Here is a 27,999-nt window from a genome sequence, read left to right as displayed (position 1 = left end):
TATTTCTATGCAAATAATCCTAATTTTACCAATTTACATTCCTTGTGATGCACAAATATATCAAACACTTTGAACAATGAAAGAAATGTTTCCAAGCCTTGAGTTTAAAAAAATAACCTTTCTTTTAGATGAAAAATTCTTTGGTCATTGTACTGTGTTTTGGACTCTTACACTGATGTAATTCTCCTAAAGAACATTTGAAAGATGCTGCTAAAAATAATATTCTCATCCTGTCAATAAACTGCTATAAATAAGCTGCTCTCTGGGCTGCAGCATTATCTTTTTCTTTCCAATTATATTAACTTCCAATTTTTTTTTTCCTAATTGCCTTGTAGTCTCTGCACAAATCCTCTCCTTGACCAAAGATCTGTAACCCTTCCATCCTGAACCTACTGCAGCTACCAACAATATATGTTTCAGTATATTTTATGTCTTACTTCTATTTTGTGTTTGCTGTCTCTCTATATTATAAGAGATTAATAGAATCATAGAACGGTTTGGGTTGTAAGGGGTCTTAAAGCCCATCTATTTCCAACCTCCCTGCCATGGGCAGGGACACTCCTCGTTAGACCAGATTTCTCAGGCCCTCATTCACTATGGCCTTGCAAACTTCCAGGGACATTCTCAGCTTCTCTGTACAATCTGTCCCAGTTTCTTCATCATGAAGAACTTCCTTAACTTCCTTAAGTCTGCTGGATTCTGAACATTCTCCAAATTCTGGGTTTGTCTTGTTGGCACTGGCACCAAAATGATAGGATTGGGGTAGATTGAAGTTCCCCTCCCTTCTTTAGTTTAGTAAACTTTAGTTTAAACCTCTCCTGCATCATGTAAAGGAAGTGCCCTTTCTCTCAACTTCCAAATTTTTCCTTAAGATCCTTTTACCATGCAGCAATATTCACAATAAGTCACGAAAGTGACAAATGGCAAAGGAGAACTCTAACCATGTAAAATAGCTGAACAACCACCCAACAAATGTAAGTAGCCAATGAGATAAGAGGATAATTTTATTGTCATTAGATTATCATGAGCATTTCCTTTCTAACCTTTGTAGCTCTTGTGTATTATGTGTTATGCTACTGGTCAGAACATAAATGTCTTGTGGATAACACTGAATTTTTTCACATTGTTCATAATTCATGCATGATATTTTGCATAAATTCGTATATGTAAAAATTAAATACCATGCTGTTGGTCAATCTATATATGTATATAGGTGTCAACCTAGCATGTGATGCTGAGGGGTGGTACTCCCTTTTTGAACAGCTACTACCAGCCACAAGACTGGCTGCTTTTCTTCGTGCACACTCATGCATCTAAAGAAACCAGCTAATACAGTGGAAGGAACACACTGGTTTGATATCCAGTCTGGTCTTAGAACATATTTTAAAATATAAAGACTTTGAATGATATCTGTATCATATGTCTTGGATTTTCCCCAGAAGGTAACATGTAACCTAAAATTCTGTCAATTTTTGGAAAAGCACTGAGAAGAGGCAGATGGTAGCTGGAAAGAAACATGCTAAAATAAATAATCTCTTTTATTGCTCTTTTGACAAGTTTTAACAAACCTGTATTTTCTTTCCACAGCAGAAATCTTACATGTACATAATGCAAACTTAAATCCTATTCAGACAAGAGAACCTTAGCATGGAATTGCTTTACACTATACACACACTTTGGCTACCAGATGTCTAGATATTTTTAAAGGGATGTGTACACAGCATTTTCAGACTGCTAGAAAGAGTTTAGCCTTATAAAGAAGCTGACCAAGAACTCCCTTTGTATCCAAATGCTAGTTATGGACAATTTAAACAATGACATAACAATAAATGCATAACTAGTCACTTAAGTTCAGTTAACCTGTATTTTACTCCTTGTGCTGCCATAACTTCATTACTTGCTGATATCTGTTGTAATTAGCCTGGTATCTAAATGATAGACAAAACCTTCTGAGAAATCAGCTTGTAAGTGATTTAGTCAGCAAAAAATACAGCAATGAAAGAAAAGTCAGACTTTGTTGCAATAGAGAGATTCAGAGGCTATGGGACTATCTGATTAACTTTTTGCATTAGCATACCTAATATAAATCAGTTATAAAACTAGCATGAAGTTTTTGTTTCCTTTTGTGTTGATTAGGTAATTTTTCTGAATGAGGAATGCATTTCATACAGCCAGAAAAAGTATACATGTTATAAAAAAACTTTTAAAATAAAATTAAAATACCATTTATATTTTGGAAAGAGCAATTATAAATGTGGTACTAAGGCAGTTCCATAAGAAGCAAAACAATTTTTGTAAGAATTATAATGTAATCAGTGTTTTATTTACTTGTACTAGGATCTTCCCATATGCTATTGTTTAGGATATATTAATTCATAGTAAAGTACTGCAATGCCTATAAGTAGCACGATGAATATAAGAATGAGAATATCTGGACTTATATTTGTTTTAATCCTGATAATACAGTATATTTGGAGTTTAAATATTATAATATTTCAAACCTGTATTTAATTAATGTAATCTGTTAATAGTTTCCTTGGTGGGAAAAGACTCGGAAAATTGTAGCAACCTATACAGCAACCATCACACATAACCTCTAATTAAGAGTTTGCAATGAGAGGTAATTAAGGCAAATCCTTATCCATTAAACAACATATATAAGAAATCTGTAATAACTCCAGAACTGACAAAAAACCCTCAAATTTTCTACAGCCCCTATCTTTGTATGTCTAAAACCTATGTACTTAGTATATTCAATCTTCACTTTTTATTTTTAATATTATGCCAGTCATCCCCTCAGATGTACCATGGCTGCAATATTCCTACATAAAGAACTGCCACAAACTAATATTTCTCTGTAATAACTATTTCTTCATTTCTCTAAATCTTTCTTGCAGTGGTGAAACAGCAAGCTCTATATACACAGAATGGTAAAATTTTAATGTGTGGATCTAAGTGGTTAAAGTAAACCACAAATTGTTCAGCCATCTGAAAAAGCTGATAGGTACTATTTTCCAGTAAGCATGTGAGATAGAACAATATTAACTAAAACTGAACTTTTGCATGAATCTTTGCAAGTTCAAGACTTCTCAGGCCTTGGATTTCCTTCATCTAAACTCTAGCTGTTTCTCACAGTAAACATTTAGTGTCTTAATTTCAGATGTTAAATTACTTCCCTTACATAATAATATGCAATGTATGTAAATCCCCAAAATGCCACATCATATCAGGCTCTTTTTCTATTATGACTTTTCAAACTAATCCACTCCTCCTGACTTCCCTGTCAAGACAACTGCAGACAGGCTTTGTATGAAATTTCACATGCTTTAGCACAGATGCTTAATTACACACTTGTTTTGAAGCTCTTTGCTCTTTGGCTTGAAATACATTTACAAACAGTTAAGGTTCACTTGTATTATTGGAATTATTTTTAGAAACCAGGGTAATAGGGTTTATCTGTTTACATACATGACAGATATAAAGCTATTTTAAAATGAATATTGAACTCCCCATTCTGAATATAGAAGTTTTTGCAGCACCTATCACACTGCAGTCATTCTTGGGCCTTCAAGAAGAAAACTTGCAGCTGAGTAACCTCTGTGCTTAGTTCTCTAATAGTAATGATTCCAAAGTGACAAGCCTTTGCAGGATAGACCATTTTGCTTTTCCATATTTTTTAGCTGCTTAGTTCACAAAAATATTCTGGATATGCTTCACAGTCAGTAAAAAAGGACAATTTTATGTCCATAATAACTAAAGAAAGATATAAATTCAAGAAAAAAGAAAAGACTAAATTCCAGTGAGACTACTGGAAAAAGAAAATACAGCCTCATCACTTCTTAAATTCATTGAGCAATACAGAAACATCAGTGTTTTCATCAAGGCAAAAAACAAAAAAATATTGTTTCAACCCAAAAAAATTTTTTTTGTTTTTGGTAGAATTCTCTTTCTTTAGTATTTACATAATAAAACAACTCAGAGAAATCCTCTAATGTACAAGATACAAAAAATACATCTCATACAATTGATAGCTCAATGCAATCAATTTAAAACTATACAAGAAATAGTCTGTCTGCTCCATTAGTAGGAAAAAAATCCCAAACTAACAAAGAAAAAAACCTAAAAAATAACAACCCACCAAACCCAAGCACCGCTTTCAAATATGCCCACAAACATCTGATGACAGTGAAATACCAACGCAGAAATTCCATATAAATAAAAATCAAATTTATTTTATCCAGTGTTGACACAAAATGATCCTGTTCTCAAACAATACTGATGAGCTGCAATACAGTTGCAATGAAATAGCTGCAATACAGCTGCAATGAAAAATCAAGAAAATGGAACTCAAAGTAAAACCAAGGAAAAGTAATATCATACTCAGCTGACCAGCAAATATAGGAAAAGAGCAAATAACTCAACAGTTCTTCATGCAAACCTGTTTATGATCTTAAAGATAATGAGAAAAAAGATCAATAGCACAAACAATTAAAAAATACAGGTTTGTAATATTATGACAGACTATTATAATTTGTGAATGATTTAGTAAAAAAAATTGTTGTGAGGTAGCCTATAATACAGTTCTAAAGAGAAATTTCACAAATACAAAGCAAAATATACAGCCTAAAAAAGTACAAAACATTAAATAGAAATTAAAAAGAACACAAAACTGGTGGTTTCTTGCATATTTTTTCCTTTTCAAAAGAACGAAGTCCAAATTTTTCAGACAACCCAAAAAAAATGTAGAAGCCAATAGGAAGCCTCCAATATTGCTGAAAAACAACTGAAACTAAGTGGGTAGGACTTCTGACATATTTAGAAAGCAGAAAGAATGCAATGCAAGACAAAATTTGACTATATATAATTTTATGTCACCAAAACTTTAGACTGACAAATACCTACCATTTATTTTTCTTGATTTAACATGAGACTTAAGTAAAAATCACCTGGTGGTATGGCTATCCAAAGAGATCATCTTGCTCTTCCAAAGATCAAAAGGTCACAGATGAGCCAAGAATATTGTTTTTTTGGATGGAAAGGAAAAGTAAGAACTTTTATATCCTCTCCATGAAGTAAAAAAAAAGCAACAAAATAAAACAAAAAGAAACACAACAACACAAAAAAAAAAAAAAAAAAAAAAAAAAAAAAAAAAAAAAAAAAAAAAAACCCAAAAAAAAAGCCCCAAAAAAAAAAAAAAAAAAAAAAAAAAAAAAAAAAAAAACAAAACAAAAAACCCAACAAAAAACTCGCCAAAAAAATACAACAAGCCCCAGAAAAAATCAAACCAAAACAAAACCATTTTTTATTTTCCCCAGGAACACAAATTGCATGTCTCAGGAATCTACTCCAGTAGATCCATCCTGAGGGAAATGACAAAGATGAAAACTGATTGCTGGAAATGTTTGATCAAAACTCTTCTAGTCTTATAAAAGAAATACTGTCCATTGAAAATTAATGAACCACAACAATCATTCACACAAATTTCATTCAGTTATTAATAGGGTTTGGGGTTTTTTCCCTCTGGTATCCTCATATTATATTTATATGCCTAATATGCTTAATTTTGATGAGTTTCCTGTACCTCAGTTGTGAGATTTTCAACCTGCAGTGCTTGTGGCATAAGGCTCAATTAAATTCCATCATGAAGGATTTTGCTTCCATATTTGCTCTCCTTGGGCTAATGAAACTAGTTTTATTTTAAATATTTAGTGCAGACCAAGGTGATATATTTTACTGATTTAAACTATCAGCTCATTTTGAAAAAAAAAAAAAAATTCTTGCTCTATGTTTCTGCATGCTAATCACTTTTCTTATAGTCACATTCACCTTATAATATATTTAAAATTTACACCAGCAGGTGTGCTGATACTTTTTTAAAATAATGGAATAATACTCAGTTTTGGATTTTTATTTCATTAGTAACACAAATTCTTGTTTACTCAGATATTATTTTAATTGAAACACTGTAATGACAAAAGGAATAAGTGTTTCTGCTTATCCTCATATCCAAATTAGATAAATTAATAAATTAATAGAAGAAGATCAGTAGCTGCAGAGATTGTGACAGGTAATAGATTACTTGCTAGGCTGAGGAATATTCTGCACAGCTGCATTTTCTGATAAGGCAGCACTACATTGTCATCATCACTTCTACTTTTAAAATGTTATCGTGCCAAGAACTTAAGTCTTTAAAAAAAGTATTATCTCCTACCAGATGCTAGCACAATTTTTATTTATTCCATAACAGATTTATCAGAATAAATATTTGATCAGTTATTCCATTTCTTCATTGGAATAATTAATAAACTGGGTACCCATAGTCACTATTTCAGCCAACGGCAGCACACTGTTATTTCATACAGCTATTACTTGGATAGATAATCAACAGTGCATTATACAAAAAAAGATTAAAGCACTATTTCCTTGCTATTTCCAACACAAATAGTCAATCAGCATTCAAATTTAACAATGTGGAACTGCAAAAAAACGCCAATACATGGTATTTTTCTTCCCATATGAACAATATTTTACAAGATGGTAGCTACCAATATGCAATATATAGAGCACAGACATTAACATAAGCTCAGGTAATCCCAGGTGATGACATGAAGCTGTTGACAGATTCCGTAGGTGCTATCATTGAGCATACTATTTTCACATTATCTTTTCCTTTGATCCAACAACTCCCTCTGGCACTAGCAAGAAAATCCTAACAGACAAGCTTTGGATAAAACACACCTAGTTAAGCTGTCCTAGCCCCCATAATTTGTGTTTTATCCCACAGCAACTGTGGAGGTTCCTCTGGATTTTTCTTCTCTCAGATTTAGATGCTAAATTCATTGCAATCTTTGTCCACCTCTGAATTGACCCTGTCATGGTGGAAATTGCTGTGACTTTGTAATTTGAAAGGCACTTCCACGGCAGTCCTGAAAATCAGTATGATTATAAATGCTGCGTATGCCTGAACAGTGCATAGCACTGTGCAATGAGCTAGGATTAATTAAATTTCAAAGCCAAAAGATATATTTCACTAAAGCTTTAAATTGCCCATGCAGTCATCTACATTAATAATCTCATTTCATATCAAAACTGTTCATTTTGGCCACATGTTTTATTGCTTGAATATTAATTTCTAATTCAACTAGTCCTGCTTCTGACTCTAAACAGAGCACATCCCATGAATATCACTAACTTTTAATTAGTGTTGAATTAAAACAAAAATTCCAAACCACAAAAACCTACATTAATAACAGATTCATCCAAAGCAGTAAATCAAAACATGTGCTACTAAGAGCTAAATAACAAAACTACAATTTCTGTTGTTTCTGTTCAATATTTAAGCTAACCATTGGTTATCTCTCCTATGTTCAATAGACATTAAGTCTATTTTCTGTAAGTATATCCCAGAGCAGAAGTAAACTTCTTTCCTCATAAATGGGAGAGAATACCTTCTTTTTATTTTGTTCCAGCCATACAGTGGCTGTTACCATCATTATTCCAATGAACTGGAAGGGTGGGGGAAGAAAAATTACACTAAAAAAAAACAAAGTAGAAAAAAAAACCAAAGAAAAATAAAGAAAAACCCCTAAACTCTAACCAAACCTTTTGCTTTCAGAAACAGACATTGAGTTAGTCTGAACTTACTCAGAAACAGGTTACCAAAATGAATGAGGGTCTGAAACACACACATTTGCCACTGTCTGAGAAGATGCCTGGTTCGCCTCACCTAGCACAGGGCTGCATGAGAGTGAAAAACAAATCTTCCATCCCATGTCTTCTTTCTGCTTTCCAGTTTGGAGTCAATGAAACAGATTAAATAATCCAATGTCAGAATTAGTAATAATGAATCAGAATAATCTCCTGTATGCTGCCAATACACCTGCAGGTGCTGGTGAAGCTAAACAGGCCTTTTAATTATGTATTTACCATAGCACCAGGAGGCATTTTTATACGGTCTAAATGGAATTTTTTTTAGACTACTGCATCTATCAGTGTATAATATCCATTTGTTATAATATCCAGTTTATAATATCCAGTTGCTAGTGGCAACTTCAGAACCAGCCTTGAAAATTGCCCTGAATTCTGATGGATTAGGAAAATACTTCTCTGTTACGAAAATGAGCAGTTCAGAGATGAACTCCAGACAAAAGCAATATGCAGTGCAATAGAGTCACATATCACATGGGTTATATTCATCCATGCTGCTTCAAATTGATATAAGATGCTGCACTTCTTGCCAGTATAAAGCAAATAATTTCATTCCAGATAGACTGACATGAAGAAACTTGCAAATAACCACTGTTGCCTATCACTGAAAATACATATCTTCTTTAACATGATGGATGTAAAGGCAGTTTCACTTTATACCATTTTCTTAATTTTTGTGCTTTATAGTTCTCTCGCAACTTTCTGCAATCCCCTCAAAAAACTATATAAAACCACCTTTCTGCCTATCAAACAGGTTTCTGTGAGTCTTTGAAAACGCTTTGTCCATTACATGTTTATACTGGGTAAAGTTTACTTGTTAAGCAAGAATAACTCAACGTATATAATCTGTCATCAAAACCTCTTGGTTTTGGTATTGTTTTTTTTTCCTAGCTGCAGCAGGTTGGTAGATGCTGTGTAAACATGTCATAGGTTTAGTAGAGCCATGAAACAAGATTTTCCAGTGAGCAGTATGGACATACCCATCTGGCAGTGTGAGTAGTAAGTGAAATTGATATGCGTGTAAAAGATGAGATTCCCTAGTTTAAAAAAAAAAAAAAAAAAAAAAAAAGAAGAGAAGAACTTACCCACAGTTCTGCTCACATAATAAATGTGTGAACAACTCCTCCCAGAGTCCTGTGGCCTGTTAGTAGCATGTGAAACCACAAAATCTCACATTTATATTGTTCCCTTGTATCAATACTTCTCATTCTCTATAGGGCTGACAAAGCATTGAAAAATGAATAAGACTAAATGCAAACGAGACATTATTATAAATGTCAGTAAACCACAGTATCCTGGACAGACTTTTAACTACAATTATAGCTGTTGCTGGAAAAGTATTTGTATGAAGGGAAGATTTAAAAAAAACATATGTGTCATATTAATGTATTCCTTTGTGTAAGTATTTTTTGTATGATATTGTATAACCACCACCTTGATTCTGCATCAGCTATGAAAGTAGTGATGTTCCATACATTTGAAACAATCGTAAACTGATAGTTCAAACAAGTGACACAAGTGTGTACATTGAGAATTGATGCACCCATCACTAGGAAAGAATTACATCTGCACTAAAATTCTTTTTTCCATGTTTTTCACCACTGACACTCTCTTAAACAAGCAAAGGTCTGGAATTAAGAAGCTATTTCAAATGGCTGCTATAATAGTTTTCTTTCAATTATTCAACATACTGATAGTGTAAGATAAAAGACAAGTAGTGTAAGATAAAAGACAAATCAAACTTCGACAAGCTTAAAAATCCTTGATTGATTAAATTTAATAATTAAATGCATAGGAAGATATTTACTCAGCTGTGACGACCAAGCCATTAAATACTGTTTGGTCCATGTCTTAAGGAAGTTAATTACCACTTTCTCTGTAAAAATATTTCTTCGTCTTGACAAGGAACTCAAACATTCTCTGTTTCATTTCATAGCTCAGTATTTGATGGAAGATGCAAAATTCAAAGCTACGCAAAGAATCTGAAAACTTGCAGATTATACTAAACTCTTCTGCAGAATTAACCAAACTGAGACTTGAAAGAGAGTGCACCATCATCTTTTAAATGTTCAGATTGGCTTAAAACTCTATTCGACACATTGATTTAAGAAGTGATGTATTGTCAACCATGGATCCCATGGTAGTTGAGAGAGTGAGGAAAAAGTGAAGGTGACAGCCAAATTAAATGTGTGAAATCAACATCACCCTCAGGCTTTTCCTTTGGGAAACATTTCCTTCTTTTGGCCACTTTTGCAGGACTTTAAATTTGTGTGACATAAATGGTAAAATTACTGATCTGTGATGGGATAGGCAGAGCCAGAAAATAACCTGTCAAGAGCAAAAAAGCAGCCCAGAGATTTTAGATTATTTTGGACAAACTCAATCTCTGAGGCAGATTTGAAGAAAACTACAAGCAATAATTATTTAACTTCAATTTCCTATGCTAATAAATGATACTAAAAACTGGAGAGTAGCACTTTGGAAAGGGATATGGAAGTTGAACATGGTCAGCAGTGCCCTGGCAGCCAGGAGGGCCAGCCATTTCCTGGGGGCACCAGGGACAGCATCCCCAGCTGGGCAAGGGAGGGGATTGTCCTGCTCCGCTCTGCTCCACTCTGCACTGCCTCACCTCAAGTGCTGGGGGCAGTTCTGGGTGCCACAGTATAAAAATAAGACATTAAACTACTAGAAAGTTTCCAGAGCAGGGCAATGGAGATGATAAAGGGCCTTGAGGGGAAACCTTATGAGAAGTGGCTGAAGTCAGTCTGAAGGAGTCTGAAGGGAGACCTCATTGCAGTCTACATCTTCCTCATGAGGGGAAGCAGAGCAGCAGGCACTGATCTCTGTGGTGACAAGTGACTTGACCTGAGGAGGTGGCATGAAGCTGTGCCACGGGAGGTTTAGGCAGGACCAAGATAATGTTTGTCCCCCAAAGGGTGGTTGGACACTGGAAGAGGCTCACCAGAATAGTGATCAAAGCACCAGCCTGACAGAGAGTTCAAAAGGTTTTTAGACAATGCTCTCAGGCTCTCAGGTGTGATTTTGGGAGCTGTCCTGAGCAGGATCTGTGGTGACAAGTGACTTGACCTGAGGAGGTGGCATGAAGCTGTGCCACGGGAGGTTTAGGCAGGACCAAGATAATGTTTGTCCCCCAAAGGGTGGTTGGACACTGGAAGAGGCTCACCAGAATAGTGATCAAAGCACCAGCCTGACAGAGAGTTCAAAAGGTTTTTAGACAATGCTCTCAGGTGTGATTTTGGGGGCTGTCCTGAGCAGGACGATGGGTTGGGGTCAATGATCTGTTTGGGTCCTTGCAGTAAAGCTGCATGTAGAAACAACCTGAAAGAGGAAAAACCTTTGAAATGGGTCTGTTCACCCTCTTAATACTGGCTTTGACAAAGTGGTTGGGGAACATCATACTCAGAAAAAGAGGGCAGCTATGACCCACCTTAAATAGGTGCTTACAGTGGGAGCCTGCACCAGCACACAGGACTGAGTACACTGTGTTCCATTAATGGTTAAAATCTGTGCTCCCAGTTCCTGTCTCATGACAGTCCAGGATGTCCCATGTGATACAGGTTTAGTCCAGGTCATAGCAAACAAAATCACTCTACATATTCCCTCCACTGTCACCTTTTTCCCCTCAGAAAACAAAACCAGACATAAACACCATTTTCACTTGTCCATATATTTTAACAGCTTAGAAATTGCAAGGATCTGTCTCTTAACTTTTCTCCCTCAAAAAACTGTGTTTGGAAGGGAAGTGCAAAAAGCACTCTAGTAGGAGGACTTTAATAATGTCATTTGCAAGGCAGCTGAACTGTACCAAAGGTCAACAGCATGCATGGTGGTGTTTGAATTTCTGGCATCTCCTTCTGAAGGAGTAAGACATTAATCCTACAGACCAATTTTCACCTTGTTCTGGAATATTTAGAATGCATTTCAATGACTGCAGCTCTATTTCTAAATATTTCTATTGCTGCTAAAGATTTATTACTACTATTAACTGTAAGCGCAACAGGTTCTCACTGTTATTTCAGTGAGATTCCTCACAAGCAAACATCTGGTATGGCTCCAGTAAATAATCTTTATCTAGATGCTTTTATTGTCTAAATACCACATATATATAAGGACCTAACTTTTTTGATATCTGTGCTCTCCTGAATAAAATTCATACTTCAAAATTTATATAAATTTAAAATGTCTAAGAGTACATCATGAACATAACATAGTAAAAAACAGAGAAACAATATTTCGTTTATTTTATGTAACTTGTGGTCTATTGTGTCATAACAAATGCAGTACCATACTAATAACTGGAATATAACCAGAAGATACTCCTCTTCTCCCACTACATTTTATGCAGTAGCGTGGAAGAGATCTCATCCATCTCTAATGACCTATACTAATATTCAACAAAATATGACAGTAATGATATACACAGATACTACTTAACTCAGCAGTAGGCTCTTTACTCACTGTGGTGTAAGGGCAGTTTTGTGACAATCTATTAAAATTCAAACCTCTTAACCAGCAAATAATCCCACTAGACATGTAGATACATGAATATTTTAAAAATATTCCCATCAAACTCAGGTTGAGCAGCCCTTTATTCACCACCATTTGGTCACATGCTTCCAGGTTTCTGCCAGATCTCAGGAGGAGCACAATTAATTCAAGCTATATGATTATGCCTAAATTAATTTAGACCCTAGTGTGTGTTTGAAATAGCATGCCTATGTACAATCCATGAGTTCTAACCCTCCTTTAAAAGCTTGTTGAAGTGCAACAGCTGTAGCCTGCGTTTTAGTCATAGGTAGGTGTAAGTATCACACATTTGTAGACAATTAATCAGAAAAATTTTGGTTGGGAGGGACTTTTGAAGAGCTTTACTCTGATCTCTGCTAAAAGCACTGTTGCCTTCAGAGCAAAATAACTTTTCTTCAAGCCTTCAGTCAACTTTTGAAAATCTCCCAAACATCCCACAGCTTCTCTGTGCAACATTCCCAGTGGCTGACCACCTCACTCTGAACTTTCTCCATTGTACCAGATGATCTCCAATTGTAACTTCTGATCTTTGTGCTCCTCTGAGAAAAATTTTAATTCCCCTTCACAGTAGTTTCTCTCAATTTTGTTGCCAAATAGTACAAACAGATTCAGCTCACACTTCTTTCCTCCACACCAAAAAACACCAGATCCTTTTGCTTCTTGTATGCTGTGTATTCTACTTCCTTTGTCACATTACTGGTCCTCTACTAAATTTGCCTGCATTTGTTAATTTCTCCTTTTCAGATGGCTCCAGAACAGGACACAGAATCCAACATGTGGGCTTACTGTGTTGAGAACAGAAAATAATCACTCCTCTCTTCTTACTGGTTACATTTGCCAAGGCAGATGCAAGGCACTGCTGTCCTATGTCAACTTGCTTCCTACTAAAAACCACAGGTTCTTCTGCAGAGCTGTTTGCTACCCAGTATTTTAGTGACTACCTTCTACCAGTGACTTGAGTTATTCTGTCCCAATGGAAGGACTTGTATTCATCATAGGTAAGTTTGAAGGAAGGTATTTGTTCAATATAAAGTTGTTGAAAATGATCATTGCAAAGCCAGTATCAAACGATACAACAACGACCTGGCAAGCCAGTACTTCTTTAAAATAAGAAGTGGAAAAATTCAGAGATTATTTGGTGTTCTTAGCAGAGCTTATAAGCACATTACATCAGCTACCAAACCTCTGGAGAGCACTTCTTCTCATGTAAAGAGAAATAACTATGTGGATTAAAATTATGCTGGTTATGTTTGGTAGATTTTGAGACAGAGTAAGCATGGGAAGCACTGTTACTAAAGCAGCTAATATGCAAGTTAGTAATCAAAGCAGCATTGGTAGTCTGTTGTCCCAGACTGAGAAGTACTTTTGCCCAAAAGACCTAGTTATATCAATTATATTCTTCTTTCTACAAATACTACACAAAAGTTGATTACTAAATTCAGAAAAAAAACAGAAAAACCCCTTAGATCAACGTATTATGTCACACTAAATGTGGGTTTCAGAAAATAATTTTATTTCCAAGGTAAGCTGTTGCTGTTCATATTCACAGTACCTGCATTATCAGTCCAGTGATTTACCATAATACTTGTGTTTTTTAGAAGGAAGAAAATGTCTGCAGGTTGATTCATCAGCTAAGAATATCTTTTACAAATAAAAATTATTTCTAAATTTGGTACTGAACTGTCTATGAATCTGTATCAAAGTCTTGACTAACACATACGTTAACACAATGGTAAGACAGAGCAGAGTTGAAGACTATCCACCCTCTAGAGATTATTCAGTCTAAATTTCATACAGAGGACCATATAGACCAGGGAGACTATTAGAAATCACTGAGAAACAATTGGCCTCTGTAAAAGATATGAGTGAATAAAAGTGCCTAATTGTACACATGCAAAAAATAAAATTAAAATGTTTAAAAATAATCACTAAATCCTGAGATGCTGAGATTTTTTTCTGTTATTGAGGTGGACAGGCCCTGAGCAACCCAAGTGAGTTAAAGCTGTCCCTGCATATTGCAGGGGGTTTGGATTGTATGACATTTTAAACTCAATCTATTCTACGATTCCATGACAAGTACAAAAGAAGAATGGAGGTGTCTGTCTGAAAAAGGTGCCAACTGATGCAGTGAGGAGTGGCCTCATGACCAGCTGAGCAGGAGTCAGCCTGTATGTGCTGCCAACAATGGTGACAGCAGTGCAGCTCTCAAGGGTCCTACACACAAGGGTGAGCACTTAGAGGTGCCATGGGAGAACCAGTGGCAGGATGGCCAGAAGGAACATGGCAGCCTGAATGGATATAGCTGGGAAAGAATAGCTTGGCCTAGCTTATATTGAAATATATAACATTGAAAACAATGTTTCAGTATTTCAGGTACAGAGATGCTGAGGAAAGAAAGGCCATAACAAAAATATAACAACAAAGGCAAAGACAGAGAAAAACTGGGTAGAAAAGTATACCCAAATCAGGGTCCAGAGAATTAATCTCTGTTTCTGACTGATAAAACTAAAGAGATAAGAAGCAAGCAGGAAAAGTGTTAAAATAGCATGTCTCATGAAGGTACAGTCTTGCTCCATTGCTTCCAGAACCCAAGAGGCCAGTGTGAATCCACTTAAATGCAGGAGTTATATATACACCAAGGGACAAGTATATATACACCAAGTTATATGCACACCAGGGACACCTTTCTCTGATGCTTTGTGACATGTCACTATAAACTTGGATAATTTAAGCTAGTCAACTGCCCTTTTCTTAAGAAAACCACTTACTTGAGATGAAAAACTAATTGCTTTATTACTGAATTCAAAAGATAGCTTGAAGCCAGTTTGTGGCACCAGCACACCCGTTATGTGACTTTATAGGCTCTGAGACATATCTGGTGATCAACAAACAGTGATCTCAAGCTCATGCAAGGGTCAAAATGGAAGGATTTTGGAAATTGTCCTTGTGAAAGTGAATTTTAAAAAATAAAAGATGCAACAGGGAGGGTCAATAAATATCATCACGTGTTTTTAATTAGCTCAAGTTCCCTAGTAAACTCTCACGGCATGATATATGAGAAATTACTTTTTACAACTAAATCAATGAATGCTTTTTCAAAGACAAATTAAGATGCTCTTAGTGTGTCTCTTGACAGTCTAGAAAACTGCCTAAAAAATAAATACTGTATATGTGTACTGATTTGACCTTATAACTCTTAGCACTAGTCTTGTGACTTTAATACTCTAACAATACCAAAATCCTCTGGACTAAAGAATTCTAATGAGAAAAAGAATTATGCCTGTCTGGAAGACCCTAGTTAGGATATAATTATAAGGTGAAATCACAAATGCAGAGTAATTGAAATGCATGGTGGTCAGAGCTCAGTTATGACAACATAAAAAAGCTTTCACTAAGCATTCACTGGTACAATGAATATTTTGTGTCAGTGGAATTAAAGTTATGCTGTCTGCAAGCAGAATATCTACTCTGTTTATAAGCCATATGTACATTAGTGTACTGATGACTTGCAGCTTATGATAAATTTTTAGTAACAATGGGAAAGAAATATATTTTTGGTGAAATTATTGCTAAAGCAGTCACGTGCTGCAATGCCCTCAATACACACTGGGAAAGAAATTGCTTATCGCTGTTCTTTCCTGGTTTTGTATGTTAATCTTTTAGAACACAATTATTTGTTTGTTAATACTACAGCAGAGAGGCTAGTTTTATATTATTGCAATAGGAAGATATATTATGATTTCTATATTTTGGGCATGAAAATATATTACTTGCACAGCTGAGTTTTCCAGAGCTGTTACCTTAATTTTGTCAACAAGCATCATTTATACACACAAACACATACACACACACACACATACTTGTAACTATGATGTATTTAACAGCTTCTGTACTGAATTTAGTTAAACATTTACAGACTTATTCCAGTACATCTCAAGATAGCATCATAAGCACTCTAGTGACAGGGAAATCCTCAACCTTCTTGACACGGGTCAGACCCCAACAGGTGGATGTGAATACTCATGGCCTCTGCTACTGTGGGACAATACTCCTCGATCCCAATTCCACACACCTCCATAATATTTAATGCAGTTGTTTAGAAATAATACTATTTGTAAAAAATACAATGCATTTTGAATTAATTGGAGATTTGGGGGTTAACCTCATATTTTATTGCCCTGGATAACAAAGACAACTTTGACTCTTTCATTTGTTGAGCAGGGTGCATGTAGTAAAAGAAGCAGGTTTATCAGTAATTAAAAAAAATGAGGGTGAGAAAAATGATAAAAAAACCCTATAAAAATTACAAAAAATTATAAAATTTGAGGTGCAAGACAACTTTGACTCTTTCATTTGTTGAGCAGGGTGCATGTAGTAAAAGAAGCAGGTTTATCAGTAATTAAAAAAATGAGGGTGAGAAAAATTATTAAAAAACCCTATAAAAATTACAAAAATTATAAAATTTGAGGTGTAGATTTTAAAGATATTGTCATCTGCCAAGGACTAGATGAAAAAAAATCATGTTAAAAAACATTTTGGGCATTCACTACTTTTCTAAGATGCATTGCATGTTATTACCTGCACTGACTCATTGACATTTATCTAGTGGTACAGGTTTGCATTGTTTTTGTTTCTCATCCTTCTTCAAGAAGTAGACTTGAGAGCTCACAGGTCCAAGCATGACACATACAATGTTAACATTCAGTGTAAACAAGCAATACAAAACAGATTATATGCATTTGACCTCTTTAACCATTAAAATGGTAATAATTTATTTCCCTCCATTTAAAGTTTAATCACTGCACTATAGGCAAAGTTGTTCTAATAACAAATGATCAAATAGCAAAGAATAACGCAAAGGACACAGTCATCTGAGAACTCCTCATCTGTTTCCACTTATGCTTCTGTCACCTGGAGGGATGCTTAGAGATGTAACTGTGGGAGAGTGCAGTCCACAATATTGAAACTCACAGAGCCAAACTGCTGCTATCAATATGTCAGGAAAGTGAGCAAAGCTAAAATGAGATCTGTTGTAACATAATCACATGCTGCAAGGATGGAGGGTACAAGCAGAACATCTGCTTGTAGAAAACACCTTTTTGTAGAAAACAAAGGCTTTTAAATGCCTTGTAAGTCCTCCTTTTCTCTAGTCTTCAGGCCCAAGTTACTTATCTACACATATACATTTCATTTCCTGCTCTGTCTCAATTGCCCAGGTTCCTACCTCCCCTCTTCCTTGGGGAACCATTTCTACAACTTTTCTCCACAGCCCTGCACCACGAGAGCCTTGTTTTACATTCTGTGCCCAGGCATGTCCAGGGAAGACAGCATGGACTTGATTGCAGTACTGCTGCTCTCACCAAGCCACACAAAGCTGGCTCAGACTGCCTATTTTCCACACCACAGGAGGGAGCAGGCAAGGGGATGAGACACAGCCTATTCCCATCAGCAGAACAGACACAAAAAGCACACCTCAGGCTCTTGTTCATCCTTCTGCCACCCTGACCCTAAGTAAACAGCATTCTCTTTGAATGGCTAGAGAACAGTCATTGGCATAAAAGAACTAAAAATAAAAAGAGTGAAAGGCTGTAATAGATAGCCTTTTCACTGGATTTAAAAAAAATTTCTTGATTTAATTCACCTCACCATTTCAAGGGTTCATATGTGAAAATGTTGCCATACAGTTGTATCATCTGCTCTTCATTACATCTATATCATTTCAACAGGACTCCAATTCTCCATCTGTAGGCTGGTTTTGTGGTTTTGCTTTTTTTTAGATTAGTTCATTTGGACATCTACTCTTGTATATGAGAACAAAATCTGCCCATCTCCTTATTAAGTTTTACAGTGCAGTCTTTCTGTTTAGTGATTCATTTACAGACTGACTAAGAAAGCAATAATCTAAATAGAAATATAAAAATAAAGCTACAATATTAATTAAATTATTAATAAATATAATTAATTTTAATTTAAATAATTTTATTTATATTCCAGACAAACTTCTCTTTATAAAAGCTTCTCTGTTGACAAATCATATTTAGTCTTACTGGAAGCAAATATTTTAATAGCAAAAAGATAGAATAAAGACTTTACTTACCAAGCCATCCTGATCCAGAATTGGGTATACACATATCTGTTTCAGCACTGGGCAACACAAATCCAACCACAAACACTTCAACCCCATCAGCCATTAGGGCCATTCCTAGCACAAAGAAGAGGGCCCACTGGAAACGACCATGGCCACATTCTTGTATTATCAATTCATACTGCTGTGCCAGCTCTTCTTCATCAGCTTTCCTCTCTGTTTCCAGTTCATGACGATCCTTGTATTCATCACGCATAGACTGACCTAAGGCCACCATGTCATCCTTACCCTGCCCCATGTTGGGGATTCCCTGATACTCCCCTTCATAAATTTCATCATCTTCATCATGTCCTTCAGTTGCTTCACTTGACCCTTCATCATCATTTGCTTCTACACCATAATTTCCTCCTTGGCCATAGTAATCATCATCATCTTCCTCATCCTGGAATCGACTGTAGGATCTCTGTGTGTAGCCATCTTGGGCTTTGTCAACTGCTTTATTCACTTTTTTCACTGCTTGCCTCTTCACCTCTTTAGCAATATCTTTGGCCCCTTTCACTAATGAAGTCCTGTCTTTGTAGGTGTCCTCCATCCTGTATCAAAGAAGGACTGCTGTTAGGCTGCAAAGTCACCTGCCAAATATTGTTTGGAATGTCTATTGCGTGTTGGACATCAGTGGAAAAAGCCCAGGTACAAGTGAAGCTGTAATATTCAGCCTGTAAAATATAAGAGAAAAAAAGCTTATACTTCATTATTTTTAGATGCCTCTTCACATGATCACCCCAATCTTTATTTAAGCACTGGACATCACAATACAGGGCTTCAAATATAAAAACCTGCATTTTCTTCAGAGATACAAATACCACAGGTTACAAGGAAAATATGCTAAAGATAAATTTAATGTATCTATCAGAGACTCTTCAGAATTCAATTTTTTACTTTCTAGTCGAAGATGTCAGGTTTTATTCTGAAAGTAACCAAGCAGTTCCATGCATTATACATAATATTGACTCAGCTGCAACATCCTTTCCCGTTTGAACTCCCTGTTTTGTAGGAAAGGGCTACAAACACGAACATTTCTCTCAGTGAGTTACCATGAAATATCTCTCTAGCCTTCTATTTAACACAAATTCTGCAGAAAGTTAGTATTCCTCCAATCTGTACCAGTGTCTCAAAGCTGACTGAATTTGGCCAGTGCATTCACACAAGTCTTAGCAATATGAAATCCCACCCTAAAAATTACACTGTGGGGAGCTGTGTGGGCATAAGTGGTGACACTTTCACACTTTGGAGATTCCCAATACCTAAGTCATGGACAGACACGTTCCTTTCTTCACTGTCTATACTCACAGTAGGGACAGAGTGAAGCAACTGTGTATTATCAGCTAATGCATCTCCCAGTGTGTTAGTCCAGCATGACTTCCCACTTACCAAGCTGCATGAAAGCACCAAGACATTTTGTCCCAGTTCTCCTCCCTGCTCCCCTGCTGTATCTTTCCATCTTGTGCAGCAACAAGTCAAGAGCATTTGGCTTATTAGACTGAATACTAACCATTCCCTTCTTCTCCATGCAGTTTTCAGGCATATCTGTAGACAACTTGCTGACCACACGTCTGCACTATCATTAGGGGCAGCAGAAAGAAATAGCAGCAGCATGCAAGCATACAGAAGGAAGAAGTGCAGGATCATATTTTGGCAACAGCATTTTTTGGCAGCAGTCTGTAGTTAGAACAGCTAAAATCAATTACAAAATTGCACCATTACTCATGTGTCTAAAGTTAAGGGAGTGTGTGTGTGTGTGTGTGTGTGTGTGTTTGTGCATCCATGCACATATGTGAATCTGGACACTGCAACAGATTGCAGAAGCCTCCCCTCTGGGAGAAAGCAGGCTACAGTTTTTTAGCAGTGCTTCTAAGAAAACACTGCCTGCTTCCAGCTTGGGGAAAAGGTTATTTTTAACCATGATCATTTTAATGATCTATTTTCCAGCATTACCTCAGAAAAACTGCAGTAATGCAACTAAGGAGGCAGTGAGATATGATGCAGGAGTAAAAATAGATGGAAATTTCTGAAGCTAATCTTATTACCCTTTCCAAAGCAGTGTGAACTGCCCTCAGAGCTTTATGGGCGAAGACCAAGGAATGGCTTTAAGAAGTTGTCCTTTATTTATTCTACTGCATATACTGTCTGCAGAGGTATACTCCAGACATGAGTTTTAGGACTGATAGTTTGAGGAATAGAAAAAACTACAGATTGCATTAGATAAACTAAGGATGTGATGTACTTCTGATACAAGAAAACAAAGCCTACAATCACATAGACATGACTTTAGAAGCTAAAAGATATTTCCCTAGATTTTTAATAATAGAAATTCGCCTGTAGTAAAAAAAAATCTTTATTTTTAGTACCTTCCTCTGTATTAATTTCATACACTTTGACTGTTTCTGAAAGAAATCAGATGTGATGGCACTATTCAACTATTAATGGGAACTGAAGCATTTACTGGAAGAGAAATACAGCCTTAAAAAAGCCCTGATATAATATTTATGACTGAAAACTGTAGCCTGACTTTAGGTACATGATGATCCTTTTAAGTAGGTCATCCTGGTGAATCTTTTATGCCAAGGCAGTTTCTCTAATTACAGCTTTTCAGTTGTCAAGGTGCTCAGTAGAAGTTATCTTTCTAGCTAGAAGTATCTACTAGCTGTTACTGCACATGGAATGCATCAAAACATTCACTGGATCTGCTGAAGCCCTCTACAAATACTTTCAAGAATGCCATGAAATCCTAACAGGTACTTTTCTGAGTGTTAATGAGTACAGTGTGTTCCTAAATTTTAGATTATTTTACAGTGTCCATGCAAACCATTTAACCTAAACTCTGACTTCCTCTAATTCTTAGACTGATATTTGTTTTTTTTTTGTTTGTCCAGTAAGGGTTTTTAGTTGTCAAAATCCCTATTACTACAGGGTGCATATGTGGGTGTATGTGTGTGTGTATATATATATATATGTGTATATATATATCTTGAAGAAAGCAGGAGTTTAGGAATACCAAATGAACAAAGAGTCTAAGAGCCAACACTGGTAAAACCATGCTATACTCTTCTGTAGTACACCTATCCCATGAGTTCAACAGACTCAAAAAAGTAAAATTGCAAAAGCAACTGAACTTGTGCTGCAGTTTGTGATAAACCAGGAACATCAACAAGGAATTTTACCTCTCATACTCACTAAAAGCATAACCCTGTCATCAAAAACCATGCAGACAGGCAGAGCAAGATTTCTGTCTGGGCAGAAATCAGAAATGTCTCTCTCTTACTGAAGTTTCCAAGCAAAATACTTAATCTGAACACTTTTTTAAAACAGCTTGGCTTTCTCAATGAATTGAAATCTGTGCCTTAAGGTGATAAGTACAAAGAAGCATAATTTACAGCCCATGCATGATAGCTTCCCACCCTTTCAATTATGTTGGACTGATTACTACAAGTAAGTAACTGGAAAGTCTGAAAGAGTAAGGATTAATGACTACCTGAGTAGCATAAAGAAGCAAAAGCAGAGATGATAGTCTAGCTATACACTCTTCTTCGTACGAACCAATTCAGCCAATATGTTCACTGACTTTCACTAAAGCAAAAACCATATTCCTATTCAATTCCTTCAACTAGAACAAAAACAAAACAAAACAAACAAACAAACAAAAACCCACAAAAAACCCCCCAAAACAAAACCAAAACAAAAACAAACCCAAACAAACAAACAAACAAAAAAACTCCCAGGAAACTAGTGTTTCCACCAGAAACAGAAATACTCCTTCAGGAAACACCTACAAAAAAACCATTTTGTAAAAACACTCAAAGATGCATACACAAAATAAAAATCAAAGTATTCTTTTGCTCTAATATTTCTTCTTTTCCACTATGTTACATTCACAGATTTCAGTATATTTAGCATTGTGTATAGATTGTGCTACATCTGAAAAAAAGATTGGATATTACAAACTAAATCAGTGAGATCCCATAAAGTTATAAATCTATGACAGGTCAGAAAACTCACTCCCACAAAGAATTAGATCTTTGTTTAATATAGGCTGTGAGAAGACTCACTGGGTACTCCAAAAAGTGGTATTAACTATATGTATTTAAGATAATGAAGTCTTCAGAACAGATCTGGAAGTCACACTCAAATGTGCATCTCATAGATCATAACAACCTCCAATTTTACTACCTTGTCAAATTATTTTATATCCTAGGTTAAATAAAGGCACCTGAACTATGTTAATTCACAAACAGAAGATGTTATTGTCTTGCAAGTGTTCTCAGTAATTAAGAAAATAAAACAACCCACGCTTGAATTCACCAGGATATCTGCAAACTTTCTGCTCAACTCTTCACGTGCAAAGCCTTCTGTTTACTTTTCCAGGGTAGTATTTACTTCAGTATGACCTAATAAATAACAGATTCCTCAATAAACGGTATTTATTTATAGAGGTATTAAGTTACTTAAAATAAATAAGAACTGGCATCAAAGCTGGTGTGAAGCAGATTCATTTCGGATAATGCTAGCAGATTAAAAACTAAATTCTGTATTTTAAGCAAATTTTCTTTCTCTCATGTTGAGAGTCACATTCCCAGGCTGCACTCTTCTAGCTCAAGCTGCAGTAGACAGAACTCTGTGTAATACTGCAAGGCTGCAGTGCCACCACCAGTGACTGTCCCCAGCACTCTCCCCGCTTGGATGGTATTTTCAGCTCTGGTCCTGTACCAACACTTGTCGCTGCATCCTCCCTGCAGACATAACACACGTGTGCAAGATGAGCATAAGAATTCATTTATCTAGTACTCATCAATGATCCTGAGTTCAGCAGAAGCAAGGTCTTCATGGTACATTGCAATCCCTTTTTTCCCATTTTATTACTGTCCTTCCTCATTAAACCAGCAGAGATAACTGTTTCCTCACTATATGCTCTACCAGCCCAGCTCCTCTCAAACTATTTAACTAATTAGAACAAAACTATTAAACTATTTAACTAATTAGAACAAAACAAGTGGAATTGCTTTTAGCTTGCTTTTACTTGAAATTTCATAACCTTTTTCAGAAAAAAGACCATATTTGCCTGAAAGCAAAATGTATGAGGACATCTGTCTTTAACAAAAAAATATTACCTTTAACTGCCCCTTAGAGCCTTAACATATCACCAAAACCAAATAACTCTAATAACTCTTTCCTTATAGTGTTTTTGATCACAGGCCTAATTCTTCCCTATTTACATCTGGATATATAAGCAATGAAACCAGAACCTGCAAAAGCTTTACTTTAAGCAGTGCAAACCAGAAATCTAACAGTATGATGAAATCAGACCACATAAGACAATGAAATCACAAACCTAAGACAAAAGCTATAAACTCTGTCCAGTGAAAATCAGGAAATCTTAACTGAATAATCTCTGATAAAAATGTAATAATATTGTAAAAACAGATTTTCCAAGAAAGGCTGAGGGGAAAATTATAGGTACAAATTTAGGAGGTGGGACATTCTTCACTTTATGCTTCCACTATATTAGCCCTCCATGCTTTACTTCTATGCTCTAAATAACTTTCAAAGAACATCCTGAAGAAGGGTGATATAATGCTGGTAAGTTTTATGAGCACAACCATCCTAACGCTGACACAGTCATGTCTAATTCAGCTCACTCTTATCAGTCTTCTAAACCCCTTTGATCCACAGTTCCACCTAAGGTCACAGTCTGGAGTGAAGGTTCATCTGTGTCCCACCCTCTCTTATTAATCCCCTTTCATTCTTTCTTTTGACCTACAAAAAAGGTTCAATACTGCCAGCAAGAGAATTATTGAAGATAAAATAGATATTACCTACTCTCTGGTTGCAATAACAACATCTAATTCCTTAGAATTAGACTCAGTTCAATGCACCCCTAACAGGCCAGACTGAGTTCCAAAACTGAAATAGCCATATCTACTAATTAAATTATAGCAACAAAACTGTTAAGACCCTACAGTGGAATGAACCTTTCCTTCATTTTTTATCTAATCAAGAGCTTGCTTTCCTAGGAAAAGATGACTGAACACTTTGTTCAGTTAGTTCATCATTTTTAAGGGTTTTTTTGTTTTGTTTTGTTTTGCTTTTTTAAATCTAATGCTTCCTAGTTGTTACTGTACATAAACACCACAGTTTTGATTGCTTTTGTCAGTTTTGCAGTCAATCTGATCACTATTTGACTACTTTAAGCTTCTACATGCTTTTAGTATTACCTGGCAAATAGTAAAAAAATTTCATTCCCATAAAGACAAAGCGACGTCACTGTGGTTTTCCAACACTGCGGTTTTAATTTGTTTTTTGAATACTATGCTTCTTGTGGTCTTCTTAAGTGAAGGAGTGCTCCCTTCCAGGCACTTTGCTATTCACTCAAAGCACATATTATTTCCAGGATCTGTGTTGGGTGGTGGTTAACACGAGCTGAACGCATCATTTTGTTCAACAAGAATTGACAAGAATCAATCATCCAGCCTGAATGACATAAGCTAAGTGTCATCAGTAAAAGTTGATGAGATTTCATACTCTACCCACATTACCTGAATGACTACCCAAATCTTAGGAAAGTTGAAATTTCATTATTGGTAAAAACTTCTTTTTAACCAAACATATCTCTGCACTTTTAAGTACAGAGATATGCTGCCTTAAAAGTATAAAAAAATTGCAAAAGAAAATGGTTTCCTCTGAAGCCAAGGGCTATCTCCCTTCTCATACCTACTTCTCCTGAAAATTCACTTTCATCATCAGTGCTTCCAATATGTTTTTTACTTTTCAGTTGTCAGAATCACAGTGGAAAGCATCATCCTGCATTTAAATAATGAAGGAACAGCAGAAAGCAGTTGGACAAGCAAGTTTTCATTGCTCAATGCTAGCAATAAAAAAAAAAAACCACAACCCTCTACCAAAAGCACACCGATTAGCAATTTCTGTCTTTTATCTGCCATTGTCATGTTTGCTGCTGTACAGAAAGCAGACAGGTCTTCTCTGAAGTAAAGGCCCACCAGCAGTCATTAATCATTTGAGATCAAAAGAAAGCAGAAAAAATTCCGCTCACAAAGAAGAAGAGGAAAACCTGGGGATAAATATATATTTTAAAAATGTATTTTAAAACCACCAAGACTGAAGTCCTAAGAATAATAGCCAAGGAGTCCTATACTGGAAGTAAAATAAGAAAATAATGCACTGTGGAAATTCTCCAGGGACGAAAATCTGCAAATGCAACAGGATAAGCCTCAACCACTGAAGCAGCCATTTCTGAAATTGCTTTGCACAAAGCTGTGATGTGCAAGTACTTTGAAACAGCAACTGTACAAATACTAGACTGACAGATGCCACAGAACAGCACTGGGACTTGGGGAAAATTTGGGAAGGTTGAAGGGCATCTTGTAGGGGAAGTGGTATTACAAGCTGGAATTACATGTCTTTTCTTTCCTCCTGAAATAAAAGAGGTAAACATTCTTTATTTTTTAGGAGTAGATACAGGGTCACACTCTGAGATCCCACTGGGAAAAACTTTCTGAAAACATGTAACTTTTCATTCTGCTGAATTTCTGCTGGGGCACATCATTCCTGTGCCTGCAAAATGAGAGTCTAAAGACTCTTCTCAGTTCCGCCAATTCTGTCTTTATCTGATTCTGGTCTGTGTTGGCCTCTGCACAGGGAATCAGCTGCTGTTCTCAATAAACCCTGGTAAGAGTGTAGTGGTTTCTCAGCATAATGTTAAAAGGTACTTGAAGTCCTGGTTTCTCATCCACACTCCCTTTCAGTCACTTTGCTATTCACTCAAAGAACATATTGTTTTTGCTTTATCTTTAACATTTGGTACTTTTTGTTATTGTAACAGGTATATTACAGCCATAGCTCATGAATCTGGCTATGCCAAAATGTAAATTTAAGATGAGAAATATATAATTTTAATTAAATTAGTATTTACATTGTTTAAATCTAAATCACTCCCTTAAATTTGCACACATGGCCTTTTGGATTCAGGCGAATAACAGGCAAAACACATTCCACTATGACAGCTAGGTCACTTTAGGAGGAATGCTCTCCACTGATTGAAGGGAATATTTCCCCCTCTGCGTGGCCACACTGACACCACATCCAACTTCATGCACTTCATCATCACCATAGTCTGCAGAGGATGACTGCAGTGGTTAGAGGTCTGGGATGCATGATGCACAAGAAGAGTGAATCTTTTTTTGCCCAGTCAGAGAGCAGAATTCTTAAGGAGAATTCTTAAGCAGAAATCCATTCACCATCCCCCATCATCTAATGAGGGATTAAAATACAACGAGGATGGGCTCTTTTCAGAGGCAAAGACAAAAAGAAAAGAGGAAACAGCTTCAAGTTGTAGCAAGGGAAATTCCAGACAGTTCTAAGGAAGAAATTCTTCATGTTAAGTCTCCATCCACTTACATGGCTACACAGAGGAGCACTGGGATTCCCAGCACTAGAGGTATTCAAAATTTAACTGAACAAGACTGAACTATTTAAATCCAGATCCGAGACTAGGTAACCTCCAAATTACTTCTTCACCCAAATTACTCTATCATTCAGACATATAAAAAAAAAAAAAGTTGATTTTCACACATTAAATGAAGAGCTCTATTTTTATAAATTAAAACCAAGCATCAAGTGCTGAATATGTCAATATACAAATATATCTTTTACAGAATAACAAAAAAGGTTTAGAATTCAGTCTGGTAAACTAGAGAGAAACAAAAGGACACCTCAGCAGAGTCTAGAAGATGGGTGACCATTTAGGTCCCTAAACAGATAAAATTGGTTAATTTGGTTAATTTCATGTGGGCAGCAACCACTGCCCATATGAGAAAAGAAAATAGTCTTCTGTTTTCATACAAATTTCATTTTGGAGAAGCACTGGGCAAAGATGAGAGAATTGAACAGATTCAAAATATATATCAGATTTTTGTCACATCCCTGTCACATGCTATAAAAATGCCAACATTTTATGACTTTTATTACTTTGCTCTAGTTCAAAATGCTTGATCACTAGTGATTTTGAAATGCAAAAAGAATGCCACTGTTCCTGCTATTTTTGCTCTGTTTTGAAAAGTAAAATTAGACCACAGATAGCATTTACATTTCTTGATGCAAATTAATTAGGATATGTAGAAAATATGTAACAAATGCTATAGATTATTAATGTTCAAAAGTGCAAGAATTTCTTTTAAGATGAGCTCCTTAGATAAACTACACATAGTATTTAATAATTTTCTCTTTCCTACTTTGAAATAGTGGCAATTTAAACACAGAAAAATTAGACCACTTGCCAAACTTGACATAGGCAGGCATAAAAATACGATTTTAAATTTGTATTTGGTGATTTAAGCACATTGCTCTTTGAACTGTGTTTTTCCATAAATTTACTACTTCTGAGAGAAAACAGCTTAGAAAAATACAGACACCAAATAGAAATCTGTATAACTACAGAAGTAAAAGCTGTACATGTCAGGAACAGATCATTACACATAATAAGGCCATAGCAAAAGTTGATAAGGCATATACTTGCACATAAGAAGTAACAATGACTTTCAAATTCTGTCATGGATATTCATCAATATAGGAACTCAGCTATAATCAAG

At 35.8% G+C, this 27,999-nt stretch overlaps 1 protein-coding gene across 2 annotated transcripts in view; it reads right to left on the bottom strand.

Annotated features, from left to right (window-relative positions):
• SV2C (synaptic vesicle glycoprotein 2C) overlaps nucleotides 1-27,999 on the bottom strand; it is a 113,533-nt gene that overhangs the window by 68,328 nt on the left and 17,206 nt on the right. For both annotated transcript variants that reach the window (XM_039729935.1, XM_039729934.1), the window contains exon 2: nucleotides 18,353-19,056. In XM_039729935.1, the coding sequence (XP_039585869.1) occupies nucleotides 18,353-18,932 (580 nt within the window). In that variant the 5' untranslated portion in view covers nucleotides 18,933-19,056. The remainder of the gene's footprint in view (nucleotides 1-18,352; nucleotides 19,057-27,999) is intronic.

This window comes from Passer montanus, unplaced genomic scaffold (genome assembly GCF_014805655.1).
Source record: "Passer montanus isolate IOZ18808 unplaced genomic scaffold, ASM1480565v1 scaffold7, whole genome shotgun sequence".
Lineage (NCBI taxonomy): Eukaryota > Metazoa > Chordata > Aves > Passeriformes > Passeridae > Passer > Passer montanus.
This window is presented reverse-complemented; position numbering and strand designations above follow the sequence as displayed.